Consider the following 20,747-nt stretch of genomic DNA (forward strand, 5'->3'; position numbering starts at 1 on the left):
TCCCCAAAGCGTAACATGTTGGTGAGGATGTGGGAAACCGGGTGGTTTCACAAACTGTTGGTGTGACTATAAATTGGTGTTGTTACTTTGCGGGACAATCTGGCAATAGATGCTTCCATTTAAAAATGCACATGAATTAGGACCCAAAAATCCTGTATCTTAGAATCAACCCTAGAAAAAACACTTGCACATGTGCTTAGACATGTATAAAGATTATCACAGCTGTTTAGCTTCTAATAGGAAAATAATCTGACAAAATCCCTAAATTAAATGTTTATGAGACAAATGATGAATTCTTGAGGTGATGAAAACCCCATTTACCCTGATGTGATTATCAAACATTGTATGCCTGTACCAAAATACTTCACTTATCCCATAAATAAACACATTTTTGTATTGGCGGTTGGGGCGGGAGGTGGGGATGATCAATAGGGTAAAAAAAAAAAACATAGGAAGAATGAATAAGACCTACTATATGATAGCATAATAGGGTGACTATAGTCAATAATAAATGACTTGTGTGTTTTAACATAAAGAATATAATTGAATTGTTTGTAACTGAAAGAATAAATGCTTAGGGGATGGATACCCCATTCTCCGTGACGTGCTTATTTCACATTGCACGCCTGTGTCAAAACATCTCATGTACCCCAAAAATATATATACCTACTATTTACCCACAAAATTTTTTTAAATAAAAGAAAATTAACTCCTAAATTCCTGCCATTATGCAGACTGGATAACTAAATCATGATACCACGATATCATATTGAAGAATGTGATGAGGGCTATGAGGTTAGACTTATCTGACTGAGTTCAAATCTTTATGAGTTACAAAAAATATAGATACACTTGAGATACAGCCATAGACAGACAGACAGATCGATCAATCCCAGGTGTAGGTTTCCAAGATATATTGTTGAGTAGAAAAAAAAGGTAAGCTGCAGGAAACAAAGTTTGATGTGACTTTTCTTACAAAGGAGATGAAAGAAAGAGAGAGGAGAGCAAAATAAAAGTCCCGTAAGTAAACACATAACATTCTGCATTTTCAGTGCGTATTTCCAACAATGAGTATGTAAGCAAGCAAACAATGACAACAGCAAAACTCTGATCCCACTTTGGGAGACAACAAGCCCTTTCTTACGGGTGCAAGGTGTGCATCGGGACCTCTGGCCTCTCCATCTGCCCGTAGCAGCTGGCCTTGGCCTCGGGGATGTAGGAGAACTTCTCCAGCATAGAAGATGCAGCGGTGGTTAGGATGCCAATGCCGTCCCTCACTCTCGCCTCCAGGCTGTAGTCCCAGTCATCGTAGGAGACAGAAATGAGTCCCGATGGAAACTCTTTTGGGATGAGCTCCGTGTTCCCAGAGACCAAGCTGGGGACAATCCAGAAGAAATCATACCCGGTGAGGCCAAGGGAGCGGGCCTCACTCAGAATGAGAACAGCCTCGTCTTTGGAACAGTAGAGCAAGATGACAGAAGAGTGGATCTTCTTCAACTGGACTTGTGTCTTTGCATCCTCAAATGAAGTGTCCAGTGTGATCACATTCTGCATGTCCCAGCCCACAAAGCTGTTGTCCACTGTGGTCTTGACGAAGCTGATGAATTCTCTGTAGCCAGGGAAGATGGTGGTCACCAGGGAGAAGACATGCCAGTCATAATCCTGCATGATCTTCAGCATGACCGTGGCTTGCTGCTGGATGGACGCTCCAAACTGGAAGAAGGTAGACGTCGGATCCTACCAGTGAAAAGAAAGTAAAACAGAGGATGAGGCAGGATGTGGTTTATATAGAAGCACAAACTGCATCCTAGAAGTAAGGAAAGTAAATCACACATCAATCATTTGCAGACATTCCTGAGCATCTACTATATCCCAGACTCCAGAACAGATCCTGCAAATACAGAGAGGAGAGAAGCCCCTGTACTCAGGAGCTCATAGCCAGGTCCTGGAAGGATGTCTGTAATTATTGCTTGCTTATCATCTATTCTTCTCATTTTCCTCTAGTTCATCCTGCCCCTTCCTCCTTTGAGTCTATATGGTTCTAACAGAACAAACTCTGTCTGACCCCCACCCCAGCTCATGACCAGAAAATCAAGCCACGGAAATAAAACAGCATCAGCAAAGAAAGTTTTCTAACGATATATTTGGAGCCCCTAGAGTCTGCCAAGTATGAAGCCATTTCTCCTGGACCCCTTTGTTATAGAAGCCAGTGAGTTTCTATGTTCATTTAAGGAGTTTGAGTAAGGTTTCTGTCACTTGAACATACGGCTCCCACATAATACAGAGTATCATAAATACCATGTGGACATCTACCTTTTCAATCAACAAATATTTATCGAACACCTTATTAAGTGTTCTTAATAAGAATTAAGTGGAAGACAACTTCTACAAACTAAGAGCTAAAAGAGGTATATGAAGTGCTGAAGGAGAATCCAGGTGAGGAAGAGGAGAAGTGCATGGATGTTACAGTCAGAGGAATCCCGAAGATGCACTGCGACTATCTCAGAAGCTGTAGATGAATGCATCATGGCGCCCAAAGGAGGGGGACGATACGATGTTGAAGAGCTTGGCAGAAATCCTAGCACATAGGGCCTATTCAGAGCATAAGGGAGAGTTGCTGAATGCTCTCACCCTAGAAAGTGGCATGGTAACTTATGTTGGGTTAAAGGGCCTCTATTAGCCCTAACATCTCCACCCATCTATGATTGTGAGAACAAATTTCCATTTAGAAAAGGCAGGTGATGCATACAGTGGTACAATATACAAACTGCCTTCACACCCCCTAACTCATCAAATCCCCATAATGATCCTACAAAGTTGGTATTGCTGGCAGGGAAAATGAGGCTCAAAACAGTCACAGAGCAAGTAGACATCTGTACCTCAGTGCTGTGACTCTGCATCCTGCCTCCTTTCTGACACTCAACCACAGTCTTCCTGGGATCACTGAAGATCTGTATGGAACAGATGCTTAAACCACGTTGTTGACTTGTGGACATGGTGCAAAAATGCCAGCTAAACAGAAGGTATGCCTCTGTGTTAGAGCAAAACAGGATTTGAGAAGTGCTGAGATATATTTCTTTCAGGGAACTGAAAGAATTATCAAAAGGTCCTCATCATATTACAGCCATGTTTTTATTTTGCATTCTGTATTTACCATGAGTATTGAACACAACCTCAACAGGATAACTTATGGGGATTCCACTGCGAGAGAGAGAGAGAGAGTGTGTGTGTGTGTGTGTGTGTGTGTGTGTGAAAGGTGGATGTTCCATTCATGTTTTTCAGAACAATACTTTGTAGCTGTGCATGTCAATTCCTTCAACAAGTTTACATCACTTTCCCTGTGGGTGCTCATTAAAAGTTCTATCAGAATGGGCCAAAAGCTATCGTTCTTCAAAATACTGCTCTTTTCTGAAATGCATGGGTTTGGGGGATAATTTGAGTGAAGCGTGGCCTGAAGGCAGAGAAGAAACAAGAATAAATGTCTTCTGGGCCCCTTCCAACATTGCAGTTCCATGAATTTTACCTAATTAAATTAATTAAAGTGGGTAATAGATTTAAAGACTTTGGATAATTATTGTTTTCCCTACAGTAGCTTTTGCAGAAATCTAATATTCTTGAATTGATTAACCATTTTAAATCACATCTCAACAAGACTGTTGAGCTCCTCAAGGGCAGAGATTTTTGTTGTTTTCATCTTTATGTCCCCAGAACCCGGCAGAAGTCTTGGCACACCCATAAATGGATGACAAGGGAATGAAGATGTGAATGAAGCCTAAGAGGAATGTCCTTGGTTAAGACCAGAAATGGAAAGAATGGGAATTCAGTATCTGAGATTGTATTTTGTGTGGATTCTGAATATTGTGTCCAAAACAAAACAAAACGAAACTTTCAAGATCATCACCTACACCTTCCTACCCTGAGGAACTACCCAACCATCCAATACCCAACCTATATCTCAGTGTGTCCTTTATTGATAAAGAGGAGAATATAGAGACCTATAAACCTCAGCAGTTGTCCATAGAACTTCATTAATGCCAAAATAGGGCAACAAGATTAAAAAAACCACCAACAGAAGACAACACAGAAGTAGAGTCTAAAGGCAATTATATTCGCCAACCTCACACACTGTGAGACACCTCTTGGGATGGGGCAAAAATGTTCTAAATTACAAAAGAAATGTGATAGCTCCTATGGAAATGATGCCTCAAAGAAAGCCAGTCACCAGAGTTACCTTCTGACTGCAAAAGGTGGTGGATCAGCATCTTGCACTAAGTACACAAGGAATACAGAAAGCTCTCAACAAGACACACGCTAAAGGCACCATTGGAACCTAATAAAAAGGGTCTATGAGACACTTCCTTGGGAAGATTGGTATTGGTGGAGAGGTGGAGGTCAGACATGCCAGATGGTGATGGAATGTGGGATCCTCCAACACCCTTGCTCTATGTACTCTGAGCTAGACATGACCAGGGTACCCATGAAAAGGTCTGTGCACAGAGCAAAGCTGTAAGCACACACATCTTATCTGGTTCTCCACATGTAGAGAGGAGGGCATGGCTGCACCGTGAACTTCCTCAGGAGAAAGATAATTGGAGGGACAGCAGTTAATTGGCCCAGAGCCAGCTCAGCACAGGCCATCTGTGAAAGAGTAGGTGCAAAAACCCTTGCTTTGTGCTGTCTCCACCCGCTGTCATGCCAAACTTCAGCCCAAGCTGAATCTCTCCCATTACCCACTATGCTGATCCCCATTTGCAGCCTCTCCGCAGAAAATGGAGAATACTAGAACCTCTGGGGTTGGACTACCCAGCTCCAATCCTCATTATGTGGCCTTGGATGGGGGGAAAAAAACACTCAGCCTTTCTAAGTCTCAGTTTTCTCATCTATAAAATGGGTGTGGCTATGATAATAATGATCATAGTAAACATGCTAGAAATACTTACTCTATGAGAGTCACATTGCTCCTCACTTTCTAGGTACTATCTCATTTAATGCCACCCCCAACCACCTTATTAAGTTGGCACTAATAGTATGCCCATTTTACAAACGAAAAAAGACCCAGAAGTAGGGTGATTTTTCCAGGTTCGTACAGGTAGAAAATCAGGTTTGCCTGCCCTCAGGGTCTCGAGTTTTTACCTCTGCACTCTGCTGTTGCCAATAATGGTGCTTCCTCATTAAGTTGTAGGAATTAAATGATTCTCTTGTATCAAAACATCCAGTGTAGTGCCCATCACGTATGAAGTATTCAGCAAATATTTCACATCAGGAGATTATGCTATCTTTTGCAAGAGGTAATCCACACTCTGGACTTGGAGCATCTCAACAACTCACCCTGTTCAGAGCTGCCTGGTTGAAACTCTTAAAGCACCCCTTTAACCATGCCACTGCCCTGCTCTATAGTCATCAATAGCTCCCATAGGCCTACCATGTTAAGTTCAGACTCCCTAGCCTACCCATCTATGTGCACCAGCTTTATAGTTGAAATACCATGAGCTCTAGGGTCTATTGAACCTAAATTCAAGTCCTGCCTCTGAGGGACTGTGGCTAACCTAGCCAGCCCCGTGGCTTTGAAAAAGTGCTTAATCTTTCTGGGCCTGAGGGCCTGAGTTTCTTTACCTATAAGATAGGAATAATGACCCTTCCATCACATGGGTCTGCTGTGAGAATGGGATGAAAAGGTAGAAGTGGGAGACTCATCTGTCCACGCCTGACTTTGACAGTTTGGGTGCTTGTCTCCACATCCTCGGTCCTACAGACCACACAGACATTGTCAGAAACCTAAGAGGGTCCTCAACCTATTTCAAGAACTGGCCTCTCCAGGTCCACTGACATGCTGGTTTCAAATCCCCACCACCCCATGCAAACCAGCTCATTCATTCTGAGCCCGAGGAGCCTGTATAATGCAAAGAAGAAACTGCCTTTCCATACAGCAATGAATCCATGCTTTGGAGAGAAACCATCCCTAATGTCCTTCCTGGGCATCAAGCAGTTACCCTGTACCACTGTCATTTCTATTGGTATCTTAAAATTCAACCCAAAAACCACCATGGACCAAAAGCATCATCTACCCCTTGGAGGGACAGAAGCGAGGGCCTATTTGCAAAATATAATTGCATAGCAAAGCAATGAAGAGGCTCACATTTAACTTTGGGATTTCCTAAGGTGATTTTATGAACTCGCAAGACATGATGGGGAATCTGGCCACACTCCCAGGGCCTGGCGTCCAATATGCCAAATAGCCCAAAGCCCCTGAACGTCCTTTCCACTCCCTGTCTTGATGGTAGAGGCCACCTCTCCTGCACTTACCTCCTCCTGCCATGGCTCAGCCTGTATTTTTCGGATTCTACATATCAGCCTCTGACCACCTCTGGCACTCGGCTTCCTTAGAATGTGCAGCTGGGGGAGAGGAACAGATTTCATACACCCACTTTGGTTCTGAAGCAAAAGCACTTCTCTCCCCATGCTCACTGCTCTGCGGAAGACAGAACAAACTGTTTTAAACACAGAGCGAGGGAGGCAGGAGGGTGTGGGATTCTGGGTGTCTGCTCTAGACTCTGTGTTTCAGTCCCATCATAACTGAGGACTCATTCAATCAGGTCTAGAGCATTCAATCCTGTTCCAGAATGTTCCAGAGCTTGCTGGGTCCCCAGGGTGACACCTGACTCTATGGGTACCAAAGCCTGGTGTTTCCTAGAGCCTAATAGCAACTTACATTCCATTTACCCATTCATAACGGTTACAAAGCCCATCCACACCCATTATCTCTTTGATCCTAACTACTCAAGAGATAACGCAAGTGGCATAACACTCATAGATGGCATTTCTCCTAAAGACACAGGATGAGAGGTTAAATGACTTCCCTGAGATCTACATGGCCCCATGGTGATGGCAGCTCAGTCATGGTGAGATGCATCCAGTTTTCCCTTGCTCACATCAGTGGCTCTCATTCCTGGCTGCACATATGAATCCCTTGAAGAGTTACCAAAGAATAACCTATGCGTTGTGCCCCATGCAAGTCTGATTGAAATGGAATCTCTGTGGCCTGAGTATCTGAACTTTAAAGCTGATTTATTAGTTTTTCCTCTGTCTCTTCTCAACAGCAGTATGGTTGAGAAGTAGGTATTCAAGTTAGTATCTTTAAAGCCAAGTACAATGTCTGACACACACTAGGGGCCTGATAAGTACTTGGGGAATGATGAGAGGGGCAGGAGGCTTACCCCCAAGAAGCATTAGAGAATTGGTCACTATTGTCAACCCCACACCCATTTCCACAACTTATTTTCCTGCTGTCTGCCAAGAAAAGGAAATAATGGAGGTAACTCAGCAATGATCCAGAGAGACTCCTGGGGAATTTGCATTCTCCTGTTGAGGATTGCCCTTGTGAGCCCTGGTAAGCCCTGGTGTGCTTTCTGTTACTCTCATAGTGTATCAACTGAGCATTTCAACATATTTTATTTCAATTTCCAGGGGTGAGAGGAAAAGTAAAAGCATCAAATAAGCCTGGTAAGCCTGAGGATTCAGATGGATAGCATTCTCACGTGCACATAAGCTGAACCGGTCACAATGGAAAACAACTACTCCACCACCACCCACCTCCCTCCCCCTTCCTCTGTCATCATCCTCCATCATCATCACATCCATCCTCCTCCTCCTCACCATCATCATCATGACCATCATCATAGCCAATATCTCTCTTGGGCATATCCAATATGTAGCTCTATATAGCATACAGTGGGATGTCTTATTATTATCCCTGCATTAAAGATTTTAATCTGGATCGTATGTGGTTGCCTAGTTGCAGAGAGGTGTGAATCTTGCATGTCCTTCAGACTGAGAATTCTTGAGGGTAGGGCACCGTGCCCTCCTGACTTCCGCTCAGCACCTTGCAGACTGCTGGACCACTTCTTTGAGAAGGAAACTGGCACAAGCATCCCCCCTAGAGTGCAAGACTGCCCGTGGGCAGCAAAGGATCCCATGCTCTATGTACTTAAGCAGACCTGCCAGACCTACCACTCTAGAAAGAGACATTCATCCGTGGATTGTCTTTCATTCATTCAACAAATTTAACAAACTCCAGCTCTGTGCCAGGCATTGTTCCAGGAAAGTGAATCTAGGGAAGGAGGCTACCAAAGTGAAGGACCCTGATTCCATGAATTTTACATTCTTAGGGGAGGAGACAAACAAAGAAGGACATCAATAAATAGAACAATTGGCCAGGTATGGTGGCTCATGCCTGTAATCCCAGCACTTTGGGAGGCCAAGGAAGAAGGATTGCTTGAGGCCAGGAGTTTGAAACCAGTCTGGCCAACCCCAGAGTAAGACCCATCTCAAATTTTAAAAATTTGAATAAAAAAACAAATAGAATAATTTCAAGGAAATCAGATGATGTCATAGTTCAGGAGTGGGGTGGAGAGAGGAGCCCCACTCTAGGTCATCTGATCTGCTACATTGGAGCTGATCAAAATGATATGAAGAAGGAGTCATCCAGGCAAAGATTAGGGGTGAGATGAGAGTAGGGAGAGCCATTCCAGCAGAAGACACATATGCCAAGGTAAGCGAGGGTTCCTCAAGTTCAGGGAACAGAAGGAAAGTCAGAACAGCTGAAGTTTAAGGAGCAAGAGAGAGAGTGGTGAGAAATGAGTTAGGACAGGAAGCAGAGGCCACATCACACAATGAGTGCCCTGTAGTCAGGATAGGGAGTCTGTATCTAATTCCTAGGTCAACTGTATTGCAAACAACTCCTCTGCTAAATGTGCCACCAGTGTCTCCCAATAGGGAACCTGGGAGAAACCTGGAATTTGGGGGATTTTGTGTAAGATAACCCCGTTCTTCCCTCTGGAATTCTGATCTGTGCCAATAGGTAAGCCTACATTGACTAACATAGAAGGGCTGTCATACATAGAGGGGTTGCTGCTGAACTGAAGGAAGCAGCTTTATTTCTGGAATAAAAAGGAGTGTTTCAGGATTTCCCATAACACTTGCTAGGTTATGACTTGAAAGATGCAGCCAGCATCTTTCATTTGCTATATCATTTAGTCAACTGGTACTCTAACCTCAAATATTGTGGCTAAAACTTCCATGTTTTCCTGGGAATTTCAGACCTTGTCCCAGTTTACCACCCCGAGCCAAGTTTCCCACTATCAAGTCCACAATGCCAGAGGAAAGAACACATAAATGCATGGAGAAATGTATTTCTTGATTCTCGTTGCAGCTAATTTAGGACAGCCCACTATACTGTACATTAATTAGGACCACACAATGATCATTGCTCTTGAACTCATCCCTGCTTTCTAGATCATTAGCAGGGCTGGCCAATAGGAGGCCCTGCTGAGATTCAGACCCTTATTGTTATGCAAGGAAACAGCAAAGACCCAAGCTGGCTTCACCTGGTGCTCTGTCAACCTGCAGGTGAGCATCTGACTCCACGCTTCCAAACAGGGGCATTAGCAATTATGGATTGTCTGAGGCTAGGTCCAGCTAATCTCACACAGAAAGCAAGCCTGATTCCCACCAAAGCCAGAGGGAAATCCTACTGGACCAGAGACCATGGGGTTGGGTCTCTGAGGAGCTGATAAACTTAAGCACAAGGAAACAGCTTTATTTTGCAAGTCCCAACTGTGACTGGGCCACTGGCCTTCTCTGTGCCTCTGAAACTATTTTCTCCAGATCCCTTTTTTTTCATGAAGCATGGGCCTCCCTGAGCCACCTGGTGGATATTTTTTATTCTGACCACCGAGCATCTGTTCTTCCTTTACTGGTAATAGTGAATTCCCCCTGAGAGCCCTCATTTTCCTCTCTCTCAGTCAAGCCAATTGGCCCATAGTGCCAGTAATTAATTCGAGGGTGGAACATGTCCTAATCTGATCTAATCAGAGTGGCTTTCTGGATTTATGAAGAAAGGGACTAGGAAAAGACAGCTTCTTTTACTGTTAGACTTGAACTCGGATGGATGTTCTACCAGAATTTCTGGCAGCCACCCAACCACTATATACCATCCTAAGAAGAAAGCTATCAGACCCAAAGTTTAAGCTGTAAGATGGAGAGTTACCAAGTTCTGATATCCATGTTGAACACCTTGTTCAAGCCACACCTGAAGACAAATTCTCTTGTTGTCAACTGCATGTCCCAATTAATTACCTCATTTTGCTTAAGCCAATTTGATTAGCTTTTCTGTCACCTGCAATCAAAGATTACTGATGCCACTTTGGCTAGGAAAAAAATAATGTAACATGTTTAACTCATCTTCCTGAACTTGAATCAGAATAATTCAAACTACAGGGTAGTGCACCTCTCTTCATCATCCTTCCCTTTTCTTACCATTCTTCTCTTTTTCTTCACCATTCTTCCCTTTTTCCTGGGACACCCACCTCTCTTCACAAATCTCACTTTTCCCTGCATGAGCTCTTCATCTTTCCTCATTGTTTTTTGTTTTTCTCTAATATGTGCTGAGATTGGTTTCTTCTCAAAGACTCTGACAGCCACAACTGCCAAGACCAAGACTTAACACATGACAAGTTGCCACCAATAATAATCGCTTGTCATTAAGCTGTTCCAGCAAAGAGAAAAAGCAAACCAGTCCCGTTCATTAAGTTTTCGTCTCCGGCTGTCATACATAGAGGAGCTGCTGCTGAACTGAAGGAAGCAGCTTTATTTCTGCAATAAAAAGGAGTGTCTCGGGCTTTCCCATAACACTTGCTAGGGGCAGGCCCTGGTGGTAAACATTATCATCGAAATGTCCGTTTCAAAAATATCCCAGTGTTCTCAAAGAAATGTCTACAAACAGCTCTGAATGCTCAAGTTCCAGAAGAAATTGCTTCTTCTCCCTTTGGGAGTCTGTATGTTCGTCTTATCAAAGGCACAGACACTGGTACCAAATAGAGGGTTCAAATCTCAGCTCTTTCTCTTACTGGTGTCTGGGCCTTGGACAAAATCCTTACTAGCTCTGAGGCTCCATTTTCTCATTTTTTTTTTAAATGGAGGGAATTTTATTCCCTACTTTAAAGAGGTTGTTGTGATTGGGATAATGCATGTATTACTCTAAGCACATACCGAGAGCTCCATTAATGAGAGCTGTGATTATGGTGGCTGTTGTAATCAAGAAAGAATCAACCACAATGACAGCAACAAAACCCAAAACACTACAACCCACAAGCACAGCACTAATGCAAATACAAACAGTTCCCCTGTGGCTTTTTTCCACATCTTCTAAATGCCACAACTTTGCAGCACCATGGCAAAGGAGCTCTTATCGCGTGCCAAGCACTGAGGTGAAAGCAGGTTGACAACCCATCCCAATGTTAAACCTGAATGTTCCGCTTTGCAGGAACCATTTCAGTCCTGGACAAATCAGGACAATCAGTCGATCACACAGAGATCTTCAAGTGCATTTATTTAATCCTCGCACTAATGTTTCAGGGAATATTTCTATTCCCATTCTACAGTTAAGGAAGTTGGGGCTTAGAGAGAGGCAGTTCTCAAACTCTAATGAGCATAAGAATCACCTTGGATCTTGTTAAAACACAGCGGGTGGGGGCTGGGGCATTGCAAGCAAGCTCCCAAGTGGCATCAGTTGCTGCTAGTCCATGGACCAAGCTTTCAGTAGCAAAGTTCTAGAGGTCAAGTCACATGGCATGCCCAACATCATGCTGCAAGCATGTCTCAGAGTGATGGTTCTGACCCAGGGGTCCTGGTGCCAGGTGACCTCTGTCCATCCCAGGGAGGACTAGGCAATGACATAAGACAGTGTCTGATGTCTAACATTCTCACCATCGTGTGTTTCCTTCAGGTATATCACAGGTATGTCATGCCTGTCAGTCCCCATCGTCTTATCCAGCAAAATACTTTCAGCTATGAGTCAGAACATACTGCATGGGAGTAAAGGAAGAGGGGCCACCCTGGGGTGAACCGCCTCACTCCTGGGAGAGAACTAAAGCCATCCAGGAACGAGAAGAGCACAGAGAGAGAAGGAAGCACCAGTCAGTCCTACGGTGCCCATGGCCATCTGCCAAGCAAAGAAAATGACCCCAGGGTATGCATAGCCACCCTTCTCTGAATGCCAGCGCTGCAGCTCACAAATGTATGCAAGTGGCTGGGTCTCCCTAAGCCTCCATTTTTTTCATCTATAAAATGGACCTGGCAGTTTTCTAATTACCTGGAGGGGAGCTGGGGCGTCGGTAACAGGGTAATGAGCAAGAGCTCCATGAACTGAAAGGTAGGGGACTAATGTGGGAGCTCACTGGGGAAATAGGAAACAGCTGCCACCTCCTCTCTCCCCTCCACCTCCACGGTGCTCCCAGAACACACTGTCCAGGTCTCTATTGTCAATCGTCACCAGGTATTTTAGGTGTCTATTTAAATAGCTGTCTCCACGCAACCAGATTAATGCTAATTCATCTGTACAGTAATAGCACCCAGCCCAGCTCCCAGTACATGGGGAGCTGAGAACACATCTAGTGAAGGTATAAGTAAGCAGGTGAATGGATGGACAGACGAATGGATGGATGGATGGACGGATGGATGGATGGATGAATGGATGGACAGAGGGATGGATGGATGGACAGATGGATGGATGGACAAATAAGACAAATGGATGGACAGGTGGATGGATGGGTGGGTGGATGAATGGATGGGTGGGCAGATGAATGGACAGATGAGTGGATAGATGGATAGGGTAGATGGATGGATGACAGAACAGGAAAATGAACAGATGGATGGATGGTTGGGTGGATGAATGAATGAATGAATGAATGGATGAATGGATTGACAGACAGATGGATGGATGGGTAGACGGGTGGGTGGATGGATGGATAGATGGGATAAACAGATGGACAGATGGATGGATGGACAGATAAATGGATGGGTGGGTGGATGGATGGACAGACAGATAAATGGATGGGTGGATGGATGGATGGATGGATGGACAGATGAACAGATGGATGGATGGGTGGATGTGACATGAGTTGTGGGTATAAGAGATTGAAGAAATAAATGAACATCCAGTGAGAAAGGGAGTGGCTGAGTTAGTAGCACAGTGATGGGTTAGAGAGGGCAGGGTGTAAGTGAGAGCTGGATGAACGGGGGGTGTGAAATTAGGGGGCTCAGAGGTAGAACTGAGTGTCTGCAGTGTGAGAATCCATTGCTACCCAAACTCTCACAATCTGAAGGCAGACAAGTAATAAACAATTCTGAGGAGGGTTGGGCTGGCATTCTTCACTGTCTGAACCCTTGTTACTTGCTCTCTAGGATTCAGGAACCAAACAGATTCAGGCAAAGTGGATTCCTTCTCTATCAAAACCCAGGAAAGGAATTGATTCCAAAAAGAGCCCATGTCCTTGCTGCTGTCAGAGCTGACTCAGGGCTCTTGTGAGCACAGGGACAGACTGTTTCCCTCCCCTAATCTCTAGCCCACTCCCAAGCCCCTTTATGTGTTCTCCTCTCCCAGCTACATATCCTCACCAAAAACTTTTCCTAGGTATCTTTAGTCTTGCAGGTGGTGTGAGGGAATCCCTAGGGAGCCCTTGGACCTCATGGTTACTTGAGGCCCTGGCCAAGGTAGAAAAAAGAAACTACCAAGGGTCTAGGAGGGAGGAGGTCACCACCCATCAGATGTGGGTACCTAGAGACCCACATCTTATTGCTCCTTCTAGGTATCCAAAGCTCCCAGGAAGCTTTGCAAGCATCATTTTCACCCCTCTCACTTTGCAGAGCCCTACAACTTGAATAGGCTATAATGACAGCCTTCTCTAATGAGGCTACTAAGCAGATAGCAAACAGGACAGCTATAATTGCTTTGCAGGAGCAGAGTCCCAGCCAAATCATGGGAGATGGCTTAGTGCAGTGGAAGGCGCAAGCATTTTGGAATAAGACACATCTAGGTCCAAACCTCAGTTCTTCCACACGCTACCTGTGTTGCCTTGAGAAACTGGCTCAACCCCTTAAGCCTCCGTGTCCTAGGCTGTAAAATAGGAAAAGCAATTTCCACCAACTTCATAGATCAGATGAGCTCATGTAGAGTAGCTGTTTACTGATTATTTATTGCATTCCAATCATTTCTTCCACATTATCTCATTCAGCCTTTAATGAAACCCCATGAAGAAGGTAGTATTAATGTCTAATGTCAAAACTAATTAATTTAAATTTTACTGGATTCCAAAACCCTTGCTCTTCACCACTGACAACGTGCACCTCCTCCTTATCGGTGCTTAACCTGTGAGCTCCCTTTCCTTTACCTGGTCATTCTCCCATATATTCAGATACCATCTGAAGATCAACCCTTCCCCAGCACAGTGCTTCTTCCATCACCAGCTTTTTCCTCTGGAAGCAATGCATCCAGAGCAGAAGAATGCAGCCTGAACTAACGCCAGGAGATTTAGCAACCTAATCTGCACTGTTTTCCTGGAGCATAATATTCTGCTCGCAAATCACTCCCCCCACTGAAGCTAACACAATACAGAGCATCCTTTAACTTATGTAAATAAGCATCTTATGGGCATCCGATTTATTCACCTCTCATTGCTTTGGAGACCAGCAGACCAAATACAGAATATCATCTGCCCCTTTAACAGAGCAACGCTAAATTCTCATGGGTGCATTTGTGTTTGTGTTTGTGTATGTGCGCACAGGCGTGCACATCAAAAAGCTAATATCTGTTTGTTCTCTCCAGCAAGTACTAAGCTGGGCAGCCTGTCCAAGACCCACTTGCAGCTCAAAAGAAGAGGATGAACTAAATGTGACCAGAGCTCACCATTACAATTAAACTCTGAGCACAAATGGAATTAGGAGCATAAACAAGGGGTGGAAAAGGGAGAGATTTTAACAGAAAAAAATGATGGTTTGTTTTTTTCTCCGAAGTGACATAGAAAAAGAAATTCAATGTCAGCCTCTGAAAAGGGTCCAAATTACTATTTGAAAGGAGAAAAACACAATCGAATAAGGTCCATTTGTGTTCATGCTGAGCCCCAGGGCTTCCTGGCTCCCATCACACTCAGAGCTGGTTGCAGGCGAGAGCCCAAGTCAGCCCATGTGTTCTTCAACCTCAGTAAGTTTGTCTTCTCCAGTGTTGTTGAACACAGATGGCAATCCTTCCTCATGGCTCAGAGGACAGAGAAGCCCTGACACTCACTGCCCAGGGACCTCCCAGCCCCCAACGATACCGCTCACCCTTGGGTATTTCATATTTGCTGCAAACTTTGTAGCAACCACGAGAAATAAATAGAAGGCTCTCCTTCTTCCCACTTTGTACCTGAGAAAATTAAGGCTGGAAGTTTGGAGGGTTCACCGGCCTCCAAGACTCACCCAGAGAGAAAGTCATGGAGCCACAGAGCTCAACCCACCCTCAGCATGCTCCAGTAGTGAGAGTTGTGGCCAAAGAAAGCTCAGGGCACCAAGGGAATGCAGAGGAAGGGGACCCACCCAACCCAGCAAGAGAGGGTGAAAGGGTTCCCAGTGACCCCTGAGGTCCTTGTAGATGGAGGGCAACTTGGCACAGGCTGGAAAGGTCTGGAGACAGAGTACAGAGAGGACAGTGTACAAAGACAGTGTGCAGAGACACACAGATTGAAGAACATGGCGCCCACTGGGAATGAGAGCAGCTTAGTGCTGAAGAAACATATGCAAAAAAAAAGAAACAAGAGCCAGAGAAGTGTGTGGCTAGGGGAAGAGGCAGGGCCCGAGGGTAGGTCCATGCCTCTCTGGCTCACAATGAGAAACACCTTTGAATCTGGTTCCATAGTATCTGTCACCTTTACGTTCCATATAACTCATATGATTTACTTACAATGCTTATTATTAATATTTTCTGTCTGTTCAATGTCCTATTTGATAGAATGTAAGCTCCATGAAGTCAGGGATATTCTGTTTGTTCATTGATCCCAAGTACACGTGACAGAGCCTGCCACAGAGAGGAACTCAATGCTTATATTTGTGGGATTGGATTAAAGACATTCAAATAATTATTGAACGAAAGAGAGAAAGTCAGGCAACAAGAAAGTGAGAGAAAAAGGGAAAAAGGAAGAAAAAGACGGAGGAAGAAAGAGCATGGAAAGGAGGAAGGATGGAGAGACACAGAAAGGGAGTGAAAAAAAGAGACAAGGAGTTAATGCTTTCTGGGGTTGATGAGAAGAATCCATAAAAGAATTTTTTAGCAGCAGTGTGACATGAGCAAGTTTTTATCTTCGGGAAGGACCACTTGAGCTTGAGTATGAGGAAGGGCTTGGAGGAGGGAATGAATGAAGGCAGAAAAGCAGGCCCAGAGAAATCTCACTGAAGCAACTCCAGAAAAGAGAGAAAGACCTGAACTTAGGATTGCTGCAACACAGATACAGAAAAGAGAGGTTCAAGAGATGTTTAGGAGGTACATTCAATTGGTCTTGGCAACTCATGGATCGGATTGGCAGGGAGACTGGGGAGTGAAAGAGGATTGCCAAGTGAATGGTGATGTCACTTACAAAAGTGGAGAACAGGTTAGGGACCCTGCTTTCTTCCTCACAATTGTAGCTCCAGCACCTAGCCTTGTACCTGATATACAGTAGACACTCTGTAAATGTTTTTTGAATGAATGAGTGAGCAAGGGTAGAAGTGAGTATAGGTAGGGGGACAGATAAATGCATATGGAATTCAGGTTTAGGTTAGCTGCTTTTGAAACCTCCCTGCAGGGGGTCCACCAAGAAGCTGGATAGGCAGGTCTGAAGATGAGAAAGGGGTCAGGGCTGAGGCTTGAGATTTAGAAGTTGTCTATCTGCTGGGGGCGGTGGTTGTTGACAGCTGTGGATGGCATCCCCTAACAGAAGGAGAGTGTGTGTGGAAAGGAGGCAGAGAAGGAATGCAGGAGAGGTATGAGGAGAAAGCTGGGGAATGCGATAACTTAGAAGTCACGGGAGTAGAGAGCTCGAAGACGAAGGCAGCGGTGAAAGGTGTCTAGCGTCCAGGAAGACAAAGGCTGAAAGGTACTGCTGTGTGGTGCAGTGAGATGTTCACCTGGGGCTTTAAGGCAAGTGGAGTAGGTAGAAGCACAACCTCAGAGTGGTCCAGAGGAGTGAAGGAGGCAGAAGTAGTAAAGGGGACAGTGGAGGAGGTTCCAACACTTTCCAATTGCCCCATGTTTCTTCTCAAACACAACAGTATTTTAGAGGTATAGAGAAGAATTTCTCTGAAAACTGGGATTCAAACTGGGGTCAGGGGGCTCCTCCTCCTGCCTTCTTTTTTCCCCATTCCCCAATGTCCTCTATGTCAATCCTTCTGTCCTAGACAGAGAAACTTGTGCCAGAAAACACAGGATATCCTAAAATAACTCCCTACATGCTAAAGGAAAATGAAGTGAACATTTTTCCTTTTTAATTCCAAAATCATGCTTGCAATATACCTTCAATGTTGAAGAACAAGATTCCTTAGTTTTTCACCACGGACATCACCTTTTCTTTACAAAGAAAACGTAAAACCTAAGTGTGTCTTGTTCCCCAAAGAACAAAAAGGAAGTGAAAATTAGATGTGCACGTGGTCGGCAGATTGAGATAGACAGCTTCCTAGACACTCTCTGGAGTTAAGACGGCTGCTCTTTCCAGCTCACACACATTGCATCATCTTGCTGTTGATGTCTCCTCAAGGATTTGTTCCAACACTCTGATTTGAAAAGGACCCAGAACAGAGCTTATTAAAAACTCGAGACACTATATCTGATGGGGGAGCATCAAGGGGCCATTAAACACTCACCTCATTAATAGCCTGCAGAATGAGTCCTTTTCTAAAGCTCACACAAGATGGTGATTAGACAATCCTGGCATACAAACCCATCCCCCCATTTTTCAATCCCTTGCCGAGCAAAATTTTCAGGCCACAAATTAGAGGTACCCCTGGCTTAAAACAAAACAAAACAAAAAGGTTGGGATTTTAATGAGCCTTCTGCCTCTAAATAAATCTCTCTACCCGGCACTCAAGTCCTCTCCAGACTTAAATGAAATGCATCGACAAAGCAAGTCATGCAGTGGGATGAATCCAGAATTCAATATGAGTCAAAGTCCTCCTTTCTCCAGGCCAGCGTCCTTTATGTTCATTATGTTGAGTGATAAGTTCGTAGCAAGTGGCGTTAGGCTTACTCCACAGTTATTATGCACATAGTGACTGTGATGATGTGGTTTCCATCACCTGGGATCAGACTGTACTTATTCTACAGACTGTCTGAAGTTGGGGATGAGTTTGGTGTCATTCCCGTGGGCAGTCAATAAATCCTTGCAGCCATTTGCCTGAGTCAAGGTGAGGGTTTCACTCTCTCAACAGCCTGAGCTTACCACTACTCCAGTGCTGACCATTCAGTGTCAAATGTCACTGAGGACAAATACCACAAACCACCACATGGCCTGTGGATACCAATGGGATATGTAGTCTTGTGACAGATCACAGCCTCCCCACCTTGCTTTCTCCTCTCTGAATGCAATGACCTCTCGGCCACCTTGTGTCCACCACAGAGACTTTGCTCGTCTTGTTCCAGGTTCCTTGAACTGTTCTTACCTTCTCTGTCCAACTCCTATTCTTCCTTCATTCATTTCTAGATCATCATTTCCTAAGGGATGTCTTCCATACCCTCACGGATTAGGCAAGTTTCCTCTCTTCTATGCTCTTTCTTGTATTAGGTTGGTGCAAAAGTAAATTACTGTTACTGCCCCTACCTTTAATGGCAAAAACAGCAATTACTTTTGCACCAACCTAATATTTTCATAGTACTTAATGTGGCTGTTAATCAACATTGATTTATAGACTGCTTTCATGAATGTATGTGTCCCCCATTTAAACAAACTGTCCAGAAAGGCAGGGGCTATGTGTGCTGTTTTATTTTGTCTTACTAATCACTATATCTCCAGCACTGTAGGAGCCTAATTCCATTTTTCGTTTTGTTTTGGTTTACTAGTTTACTGGCTTGTTTTGAATGAGGTTAGGCAGCTTGCCTAAGTGCATCAAGGCGAATGAGCTCCCTGTGTCACACAGCATCGAGTAAGTCATTCCTTTCAAACTCTCTCTCACCGCCAGCTTCAACAAACCAGGAAACCCATCAGGCTGTATCTCCTTTGGGCAGAAATCCCCAGGGGCTTGGGCATCACGCTGACAAAGTCTCTGCCAGGTGTTAGGTGCTGGTTCCTATCATTGGTTCCATCACCCCTTAAAGCGGCTTGCACCATCCTTGTAAAGTTCTGTTGTTCAGACTCATGATCAAGACACAAAACAATTCTCAGGGGCTTGAATCAGCCCCTCCTAGCTGCTACTGGGTGAACACTGTGATTTGTGACAGGTAATTTAAATGCAACAAGTAGACTTTCTTCAAATGTAGCTGCCACTGAAGTGAGATGTTTGGAAAGAATCCACTGTCCTGTGGGCTTTCTTGTGTTTTCTGTTTTTGTTTCTGTTATTTTCATGTTTTAACTTAAAAATTTTAAACCTCTACCTATAAGCCACATAATACCCATACTTAAAGCAAAGGTGAATAAAAATTCAGATTCTCAGGGGATCTATGCAAGTCCTGGTTTATCACGTATGAGTCGTGTGTCTCGGGAAACTCACTTCATTTCACTGATCTTTACAGCTTCAGTCTCTTCACAGGAATGACAAATAGTATGAATCTTACCAACTTCTAGAACTGCACAGTGAGCCAGATGTCAATTATCACTTAACTGTGTCTTTAATTAATTCATTCATTTAACCTACTATTTATTCATCTCTGGACCAGGTACAGTGCTGAAGGCTGAGAATCCAGTAGTGAACAAAAACAGCCATGAAACCTGTGCTCAAAGAGCTTATGATCCAGATGGAAAAGACAAATATTAATTAAACAACTACACACGTGTAAAATTGCCATTGAAATTCACATTTTGTAAGAAAAGCTTATGGTGCGTTAAGAATGCACAATGGGGGAAACAGAACAATTTAGATGGTTGAAGACTTCTCCAAACAGGAGATGCTGGAGTAGGGGTTATCTAGGCAAAGAGGAGAGGACAGAATGCCTCTTGCAAAGAAGGTGCTTCATATGCAAAGGTACCCGGAGAGGAGACAAGTGTGAGGGTCTTTAAGAAAGCCACTGGGGTGAGGGTGAAAGAGACTGGTTCTCTGCTAATAAAATGTATTTGTATTCCTTTGTACCTAAAGAAGAGGCTATTACCTTCCTCTCACCTCTCAGTTGCCCAAGAATCTTTTCACAGTTTCTATCTAATCCCTTTCAATAATTCCCTGGCTGCTAATCAGAGAAAAGGTGTTAATTCCCTTATTAGCATACCTCTGCCTCTCTGTGATCACAAAATGCTCCTAACTTCCCCCACCCTGGGAATGCCCTTGGCTTTCACTCTGGCCCTCTGTGCTATCTCCCTAGGGCTTGTTCTCAGCCAGGGGGACCAGCCTGGCACTCATCTGGTGCCAGCCCCTAATTTTACTCAGGGAAGATTATTTAAGGGAGCTGCCCATGTTCAGGACACACACAGTGGATATAGGATTGAGCTCCAAACACAGGGCTGCTCTCACTGTGGGACACAGCCACTCCCTATCTCATGGACCACCCAAGGAAGAACAAGCTCTTTCACTTCTGCGAGCACTCTTCAGTATTTGGGTCCTGATACTGTGGTACCTTTAATAAACTTTTTTCATGCCTTCCCATGTGAAACCCCAATTCACTTTGAAAGACATTACCAGTAACAATATCACAATCCACAGTTGTTCTCTGCATGCACTCGGTGGCCAGAGTAGTGGAAATAAAGCAAATATAAAACCTAAGAGGC

At 44.2% G+C, this 20,747-nt stretch overlaps 1 protein-coding gene across 2 annotated transcripts in view; it reads right to left on the reverse strand.

Moving 5' to 3' along the window:
• The window catches only part of GRIN2A (glutamate ionotropic receptor NMDA type subunit 2A), a 432,359-nt gene that overhangs the window by 183,536 nt on the left and 228,076 nt on the right, over positions 1-20,747 (reverse strand). For both annotated transcript variants that reach the window (XM_004057187.5, XM_055365257.2), the window contains exon 4: positions 1,145-1,737. In XM_004057187.5, coding sequence (XP_004057235.4) covers positions 1,145-1,737 — 593 coding nt within the window. The remainder of the gene's footprint in view (positions 1-1,144; positions 1,738-20,747) is intronic.

This window comes from Gorilla gorilla, chromosome 18, assembly GCF_029281585.2.
Source record: "Gorilla gorilla gorilla isolate KB3781 chromosome 18, NHGRI_mGorGor1-v2.1_pri, whole genome shotgun sequence".
NCBI classification, from domain to species: Eukaryota; Metazoa; Chordata; class Mammalia; order Primates; family Hominidae; genus Gorilla; species Gorilla gorilla.